At 39.3% G+C, this 9,494-nt stretch overlaps 1 protein-coding gene across 1 annotated transcript; it reads right to left on the reverse strand.

Annotated features, from left to right (window-relative positions):
• Nucleotides 1-2,145: 2,145 nt before the first annotated feature.
• rps18 (ribosomal protein S18) lies at nucleotides 2,146-7,822 on the reverse strand. The gene is made up of 6 exons (XM_074612429.1): nucleotides 7,688-7,822; nucleotides 5,167-5,265; nucleotides 4,856-4,942; nucleotides 4,338-4,439; nucleotides 3,435-3,526; nucleotides 2,146-2,266 (listed from the first exon to the last, which is right to left on the reverse strand). The coding sequence occupies exons 1-6, from the start codon at nucleotides 7,688-7,690 to the stop codon at nucleotides 2,191-2,193; spliced, it is 459 nt and encodes a 152-aa protein (XP_074468530.1). The 5' UTR covers nucleotides 7,691-7,822; the 3' UTR covers nucleotides 2,146-2,190.
• Between the last annotated feature and the right edge of the window lie 1,672 nt (nucleotides 7,823-9,494).

The raw sequence follows: 9,494 nt of genomic DNA on the forward strand, positions 1-9,494 counted from the left end.
ACACAGCTGTAACGTACTTAAACTTAATGTTCAGTCATTCCTAACTTCTGCAAATGCATCCATGGATTTTTCTAATCTGCTTCTCCTGTCAAGGGCTGGAGCCTATCCCAGCATGCACTGGGGTAGGACAGGGTGACGACACATTGTTAGGAGCAATAGTTGAGTTTCTTTTCTTAAAGCCTTGTTATGAAAAGGCGGTTTTATTCCTTTTAATGTGTAACTTAAGAGCTACGAAGATGTGTGCAGGTACCTTAAACTCGTCTGCTATATTTTACTGATATATTCATTTTCCACCTTTTAAAGATGTAGCTGTAACTCCCACCATACCTCCTGTTTCTTTAAACATAAAGGTTTAGTTAGTTCTCCTATAAAATACCAAGTGTTTGGTTGCATGACATTTTCACTTCACACTCATCGCCCTTTAATAATAACTGTCCACAGGGTGTTCTCGTCCCTTAAAAAGCCATAAGTCTGTAAGATTTAACCTGAGTTTCTCACCGTTTAGACTCTTTCATTTCCGTCTTTATGCACTTTATATTGCCTGCAGCCATATACGTTTTCCTCGCTTACCTCAGTTTTTATGGAATATTTGTATATTAAGAATATTTCCTTTTCTTCTGTTGTATAATACTCTATCCTTCTGTCAGCAAATGCAGCACAATAAACTTAAATTAAAAAAAGTTATGAGGGAGGTGATTTTTCTGTGACTATACTTGACAGGAAGTCATTTATTACAGCATATGGTCTTGCTTCAATTCATTTATTAAAATCAATAGAGCAGTGATTGTCAAAGTGGGGTATATAATATATACTCATATTCATTTAATATTTTAATTTTCAAATCTACAGTATAATCAGCCCAGTCGTCAGGGAAAAAACATTTTGGCATCATACATTACATTACATACGTTTCCGCAAACCACAGATACGTGTACGAATGTGGACGTTTCGCATCCAGTCAGAGCGAGTGATGTGATGTAGTATATTGAACCGTTATAACAAACACGAAACTCCATAAACCCCGGACTTTCACCCAGGAGAGAGTAAACGCCGACTTTATCCTTTTTACATAACATTGTTTTACATGACGATTTTTCACGTGACGGTTTGTGACGTCGTCTTACATGACTTAATTTTGCGTGGCATTTTATGCAACGTTTTTCACTAGTTATGTAACGTTACGTACGAAAGTCAGCTACGGGCAGTTATTTTTTCACGCTAGTTACAATGTTAGGTTATTTGAACATAAACCAAGATCTTTTTTCTAACCTTAAAGTACGCAGCGTTGTTTTACATGACTTTGTTTTACGCAACGTTACTTAAAGCAACATTGTTTTATAGAATGTTTTGCGCTTGTTAAATAACATTACACAAGAAAGTCCGGAAAGGGCAGGTATACTGTATTTTTACTCTAGTTACATTGTTACGTTATTATTCAAACAAAGATCTTTTTTCTAACCTTAACCAAATGCGAGGCGTTGTTTTACGTAATGTTTTGTGACATCTTGCGTGGCGTTTAATGCAACGATTTACATAACATTTTTAGGCTTATGTAACGTTACGTAAGAAAGTCCGCTGAGGGCAGTTATATTTACTTTAGTTACATTTTTACGTTATTTAAACACAAACCATGATTTTTTTTTATACCTTAGCCAAGTAGTTTTGCTGCCTAAACCCAACCAATAGTTTCACAACGTAACATTGTGTGTTTCTGTGATACGAGGCCGATATGAAACTGGTTCAGAAACCAACGTATCCCGTGGTTTGCAGGAACGTACAATGCCAACATTTTTTCTGACGACTGGGTTGGTATCAAAGATTATGTTGTAATCGAATATATATCTATAACTCATAGAAGTTACAGATATGTCATTTTACATACATGTCTAGTATTGTGTTCTTTGACCTTACTATAGAAATGTAAAAAAAATAAGCTCTGTCAAATTATTCCAAGGGACGTACATGAAGGGGTCACTGGTTTATTCTCCGTCTTTAAGAGGCTGGAAAAAGACTGAGAACCTCTGCACTAGAGAACCTCTTTAACACGACTGTTTTGAAGTGAAACTGCCAAGAAACCAAGATGCAAAAGCTTCAAACTTGCACCAGTGTCTTCAAACCCAGTGAAACAGCACAGCAGGACACAGATTTTGAATTGTGGCGTTTTATTGAAACAAAGGGAAGCAGGGGAGTTTACTTCTTCTTGGACACACCGACGGTGCGACCACGACGGCCGGTGGTCTTGGTGTGCTGACCGCGAACACGCAGACTGGAAGGAGAAGAGAAGTTAAGAGTTAAAAATTAGGAAAGTCAAACAGTATGTTGTGCACCAAAATCATCACTTTGACTAACTGAACTTTAATGGAGTGCTTTATGACAGGAAGTGGTTTCCAACAGCTACTTCAGCTCTCTCAGGTAACACTCGTGCTTTTAGATTCAAGTTTTTCCAGGACAGACTCTCTCTGCACCGAATCTCCTCCACTGACCCAGAAATGTTATGTTGTTCTCTCTAATGTCAGACAGGAAGACCGAGCAGCTGAACTGCAAAGCGTCACGTTCCCAGAGATGCAAACACACTTCAGCTCGCGGAGAAGCAGCACCATGACGGGTAAGATGATTATATACTTCTTAGGGCTGTCAAAATTAATGTGATAACGCGTTAACACAAATGCAATTTGACACCTCTAATTTCTTTAACGCAACTTGTGATTTTGAGGTTGTAGCGGGCTTAGTTTTAAAGCTAGAGTGAAGATACTGATATATGAAACTAGAAAACCTAAAGAATCCATCGGTACCAACCATGTCATACTAGCTTGTCAGGAAGGAGGTTAAATAACGCTATTTTGTCATTTATTTGCCATTTTCAAAGGGGTCCCTTGACCTCTGACCTCCAGATGTGTGAATGTAAATGGGTTCTATGGGTACCCACGAGTCTCCCCTTTACAGACATGCCCACTTTATGATAATCACATGCAGTTTGGGGCAAGTCATAGTCAAGTCAGCACACTGACACACTGACAGCTGTTGTTGCCTGTTGGGCTGCAGTTTGCCATGTTATGATTTGAGCATATTGTTTTATGCTAAATGCAGTACCTGTGAGGGTTTCTGGACAATATCTGTCATTGTTTTGTGTTGTTAATTTATTTCCAATAATAAATATATACATACATTTGCATAAAGTAGCATATTTGTCCACTCCCATATTGATAAGAGTATTAAATACTTGATAAATCTCCCTTTAAGGTACATTTTAGTTTGCGATTAATCATGGACAATCATGCGATTACATATTTGAATCGATTGACAGCCCTAATATTTCTATAAAATGCTGTGATTGACCTAACTTCATAGATTACATGATCTCAATGCAGAGACTTGTCTCACTTTGGACCGAACAATAATTGCATCCCAACTGCAGATTGGATCGGATCTCTTACCCCCAGAAGTGCCTGAGACCACGGTGAGCCCTGATCTTCTTCAGCCTCTCCAGATCTTCTCTCAGCTTGTTGTCCAGACCGTTAGCGAGGACCTGAAACAAGACGCAACAATTAGTTTAGAGAGAGAGACAGGTTTGGCATTTCCTTATCACCTACATACCAGTGTAGCGTCAAGTATGTCGTAGAACCATATTCTCACCTGCTGTTAATCTGACATATCGGTCAACCATCAACACCACAACATGTAAACAAATTCTCTAAATTAACTACAAATACTTTCAGTTTCTGTTGCGGAGGCGTTTCACTGACGTACAATAGAAAAGTCGCCTGCCAAAAGCTGCAGATCAAAACACACCGACTGATAACCGACAACAAGGATGACGCCTTTCAAATTATTACTCAGTCATACATCTGAGATAAAGACACAGAAAGGCGGTTACGTCTGCTCATAGAACACGACTTCTTATGTTTAATGTAACGTCATCCTATTCATATTATCATTGTAATTGTGGTTTTAGGTTCACCTGAACTTAGTGAGTCAACAGGAGATCAGAGGCCTGTACTACGAAGCAGGTAACTTCAGGGTTAACCCTTCAATCAAATTAAATTAATAAGTCTGTTAATTTCACACATCTGCATTCTTTTGCCAGCTCTTTCCTGCATTTTACAGCTTTAACTGTAACTTTTAGTCTTGATTATGTGTTTAACTTCTTCATATTTGTCTAATATTATAGTTTGTAAAATGTGCCGCTCTGCTGACAGTAGACTTGTCCATGTTTGTGATTGGTCAGATGCTGCAAACCCCGCCCTTTTCATGTGAACACACTCATAGCCAGATTGAGAAACCCTGGGTTGCTTTACTTCATAGTACAAGCCTCTGATGCTTTACTGGTGGTCACATACCTGGCTGTATTTGCCGTCCTTGACGTCCTTCTGCCTGTTGAGGAACCAATCTGGGATTTTGTACTGACGAGGGTTCTGCATGATGGTCACCACACGTTCAACCTGAAAAAATTAAAAAATACAGCTGTTAATTCACAGGAAAATTAACAGAATGTGCCAAAGTTAAACCACAACAGACTCCTCAGACGTAGAACACATGACACAGTAACATCTGCACATGCCTACATACATCTGTGTAGATGTAGTTATTACTCCTAAAGGGAAATCATCAACTTCCTGTGTGGAAAATTAAAACACGCCAATTTATTACAAACACATCAACTCTCAACTTAAGTTCTATAAAACAGCATCGGGGTAGTTCCGTTTCTTTATGTGGTTTTAGGTGGCTCAAGTTTCACAGGTTTTCCAAAATGTGCACAAAGGCTATAGACAAACTGTCTTGTGATAATCTAAGCATTAAAAAGCAGTAATATATATTTATAACGCTGTTCCCTCTACAGACCCCCGGCTCTCCTCACCTCATCATCAGTCAGCTCTCCGGCCCTCTTGTTGAGGTCGATGTCTGCTTTCCTCAGGACGACATGAGCGTAACGTCTGCCAACACCCTGAGACGAGACAGACAGGGACGTAAGCGTCATTGTACTCTTGATACACAACATGAATGTCTGATGTGCAAAATAACTTCAACATCAAATAAGCTGTGAAAATACAGGAATGCTTAAATACTGCAACTCAAGCATTACCCATCAGGTTCAGTCTTATATTGGAAAAGTAAAGAAAGCAGCTTTGAGTGCACGTTAAGCATTGTGTATTTCAGAGAACACCTCACCTTGATGGCAGTGATGGCGAAGGCGATCTTCCTCCTACCATCGATATTCGTGTTGAGAACACGAAGAATGTGCTGGAACTTCTCAGGGATGACTAGAGACTGAAAACACAGAACATACACGTTAGCATGAATCTCACAATCAGCTATAGAGTAACGTACACTAACAAACAATTACAAACACTAACAATTTATGTGTCTTCTTCAGTTCCCCCTCTTTCATTCCCGACCAAGCGAGAGACCTCAACCATTTGTTCTGTGAGATTTCAGCAAGTTTGTGAGGTGCGCCCGGAGGGGAAGCTTATGACTAGAGCAGCGAAAGCAGCTTGTCAGGCTCTTAATAACAGAGGAGTGCTCCCTGGTGTGGCGCTGAATGGCGAAAAGTGTACAAAACACCGTTAGTCTACGTTACTATTAGATATGAGGTAGAAATGCTGGATCAGTACTGGATACAGTGACACTAATCCAGTCCAGACATACTTATGATGCATTTATGGTAACATGTTGGTACTATAGCAGTGATTGAAAACACTTCTGCGTCCTCAAAAGGTAATTTCAACCCCAACTTATGTTATTTAATTTTAAACATAACGTACAGAGGGGTTTGGGGTCTGATCAGAAGACCAAATAGCTGATTATTGATTTTAGAAGGAAGAAGGAGGTCTCCTCAGTGGTAATCAAGGGTCAGCCGATTGAGATAAACATAAGTTGATCAGAAAGGCTGGCTCAGTGATTGGTCTCGCACCAGACTCACTGGAGGTCACTATAGAAAAGAGGACAAGGGCCAAACTTAAAACAGTTCTGCATTTTGAAGGCCATCAATTACATGGTGTTGTTAACGGACTCACAAGCTCATTCAGTGAGCGACAAGTGATGCCTCGGTGTTCTAGTGATGCCTCGGTGTTCTAGTGACGTCTCGGTGTTCTAGTGACGTCTCGGTGTTCTAGTGACGCCTCGGTGTTCTAGTGACGCCTCGGTGTTCTAGTGACGTCTCGGTGTTCTAGCGATGTCTCAGTGTTCTAGTGATGTTCTAGTGAAGTCTCAGTGTTCTAGCGACGTCTCAGTGTTCTAGCAACGTCTCAGTGTTCTAGAGACGTCTCAGTGTTCTAGTGATGTTCTAGTGAAGTCTCAGTGTTCTAGCGATGCATCAGTGTTCTAGTGATGCATCAGTGTTCTAGTGATGCCTCAGTGTTCTAGTGATGCCTCAGTGTTCTAGAGACGTCTCAGTGTTCTAGCGACGCCTCAGTGTTCTAGAGACGTCTCAGTGTTCTAGTGATGCATCAGTGTTCTAGTGATGCCTCAGTGTTCTAGCGACGTCTCAGTGTTCTAGCGACGCCTCAGTGTTCTAGCGACGCCTCAGTGTTCTAGCGACGCCTCAGTGTTCTAGCGACGCCTCAGTGTTCTAGCGACGTCTCAGTGTTCTAGCGACGCCTCAGTGTTCTAGAGACGTCTCAGTGTTCTAGAGACGTCTCAGTGTTCTAGTGATGTTCTAGTGATGCCTCAGTGTTCTAGCGATGCCTCAGTGTTCTAGCGATGCCTCAGTGTTCTAGCGATGCCTCAGTGTTCTAGTGATACATAAGTGTTCTAGTGATGCCTCAGTGTTCTAGTGATGCCTCAGTGTTCTAGCGATGCCTCAGTGTTCTAGCGATGCCTCAGTGTTCTAGTGATGCCTCAGTGTTCTACTGAACGATTCAGGAGGTCTCTTGTTCCAGCAGCGGTCAGATTTTGTAATGACCATTCTTAGATATGGTTTAGATCCATGGTTCCTCTCAGCTGTTGATTATGTCTCAAAGGGCTTCTTATGAGATTTATTGGTGTATTGTGAATACTGTGTTTTTGTTGTTTGTTGTCTGAATTTCCCCACGAGGATCAATAAAGCTGTCTGTCTAAGTTAATATGGGCCAAATACTTCGTGTATAGCCTCTGTGCCTCTGCAGCGAACGCTTTGGCTCCTTTAAGTGCAGCTATTAGCTGTTATTAACTCTAATCACCAACTTGTGTGCATCTCTAAAGCCTTCATAACGACTCAGACTGATAGACTTCACTAACAACACACACCAAAGTCTGTATTACCCCGGTGCAACGCGCACGTTGTCTCTCAGTCTGTCTGATGATCCCAACATGCTAACATGCTAACACCTTGCCATTGGAAAGCATGAAGCTAGTTAGCTTCTGCTGCTAGCCGCCTTCTGTTATGAATGTTTTATTCATCTTTAACGGTTCCGGTAACGTTAGAAGTTGTGCCCGGTTCCAGCGCTGCTTTAAACCGGTTATAAACAGGCCACACGTGTTTTATTGTATTAAAACTGCTCGTTAGCTTCAGTCAGTCCATCCAGCTCAGCGTCCACACGAAACTACGTCAATTCCTCCATTTCTGCGACTAATACGCCAACAATTCAACATCACACCGCTCACACACACTGTGTAGATACATATTAAAGCTCTAAATGTGATAAACGCGTGAGATTAACAGCAGATGATGACAGATTTTAAACACTATTCCAGAAACAGAAAACGCACTCACCATCTTGGAAGGAGGTTCCGAGCGAAGAGGAAGTCGACGAGTTCTCGCGAGATTTTGACAGTTGCCTGTGAACGGAAGTCAGTCCATCACTTTTAATCTGTCCGACATGAAAGTTAGTCCACTGTTCAAGGCAAGTTTATTTATATAGCACATTTCATTCACAAAGGCAATTCAAAGTGCTTTACATATTTATATAAAAGCAAGATAAAAGAGCACAAAGTGCATAAGATAAAAACGAATAAAAGAATATAAAAGTATAAATTAAAAGAAAACAATTAAAAGAATAAATAAAAACAATCAAAGACAGTAAAGTGCAGCATTTGATCAATTAAAGAAAAGCGTCTGAGAACAGTTTTTGGTCTTGAGTCTAGATTTGAAGGTGGCCACTGTTTGGTGCATCTTTGATCTCATCTGGAAGTTTGTTCCACAGTTGAGCAGCTAAAAGCAGCCTCACCATGTTTCCTTCTGACCTTGGGTAGATAGATGGATAGATAGATAGATAGATAGATAGATAGATAGATAGATAGATAGATAGATGGATGGATGGATGGATGGATGGATGGATAGATAGATGGATAGATGGATAGATGGATGGATGGATGGATGGATAGATAGATGGATAGATGGATAGATAGATAGATGGATAGATGGATGGATAGATAGATAGATGGATGGATGGATGGATGGATGGATGGATAGATAGATGGATAGATGGATAGATGGATGGATGGATGGATGGATAGATAGATGGATAGATGGATAGATAGATAGATGGATAGATGGATGGATAGATAGATAGATGGATGGATAGATAGATGGATGGATGGATGGATGGATGGATGGATAGATGGATAGATGGATAGATAGATGGATAGATGGATAGATGGATAGATAGATAGATAGATAGATAGATAGATAGATAGATAGTAACTTTATTGATCCCGAGGGAAATTCAAGTTTCCAGCATCACAGTTCCATAGTGCAAAACATGTTAGTAAAAATGCAGTAAAAAAAGTTAGTAGTGCAAAGTGCAAAAAAATATACCAGATATAAAAATACAAGGAGATGAAGAAAACTGTTAAAACTGAATATAGTGCAGGGTAACAGCTGTGATACACGACTATTAAAAAAGTGCAGAAAGAGACTGTTATAAAAATATAACAGTATATATTATATACTAATATAATAAATATTTCATAATAAATACTATAATAATTATAAAATACTATAATAATACATGGCGTATAAAATACTATAATAAATATTATTATATTTATTATAGTGGTGTATAAAGTACTATAATAAATATTTCATTTATATAAAATATATAAATGAGTATAGTGCAGGGTAACTCCAGTAGCTTAGTCTATGATAGTGCACTGTGTGCATTATTATCTGTCCTGCAGACCGTCCTCCTATCTGTTATATGTTTTACCTGTTATATGTTTTACCTGTTATATGTTTTACCTGTTATGTTTTACCTGTTATATTTGCTTTATAACTGTTATATGTTTTATCTGTTATATGTTTTACCTGTTTTATTTGCTTTATAACTGTCATATGTTTTATCTGTTATATGTTTTATCTGTTTTATGTTTTACCTGTTTTATTTGCTTTATAACTGTTATATGTTATACTTGTTATATGTTTTATCTGCCTTGTTTAGTCTTGTCAAGTATTTGCTTTAAAGCACTGACCAGAAGTGGAAACTGTGAATCTCGATGTATTTGATACGATAATGACAATAAAGCTTTCTAATCTGTTCTATTCTATAAAACTCAGAGACGCTTCTTCGTTCCTCGGCGGC

This window comes from Sebastes fasciatus, chromosome 17 (genome assembly GCF_043250625.1).
Source record: "Sebastes fasciatus isolate fSebFas1 chromosome 17, fSebFas1.pri, whole genome shotgun sequence".
In the NCBI taxonomy this organism is placed as follows: domain Eukaryota; kingdom Metazoa; phylum Chordata; class Actinopteri; order Perciformes; family Sebastidae; genus Sebastes; species Sebastes fasciatus.

Coding starts and splice junctions, on each gene's coding strand:
- rps18 (XM_074612429.1), bottom strand. Junction 3,527..4,337: donor AGGACGGCAAATACAGCCAG/GTATGTGACCAC, acceptor GTCTTGTTTCAG/GTCCTCGCTAACGGTCTGGA. Junction 2,267..3,434: donor GGTCTCAGGCACTTCTGGGG/GTAAGAGATCCG, acceptor TTCTCCTTCCAG/TCTGCGTGTTCGCGGTCAGC.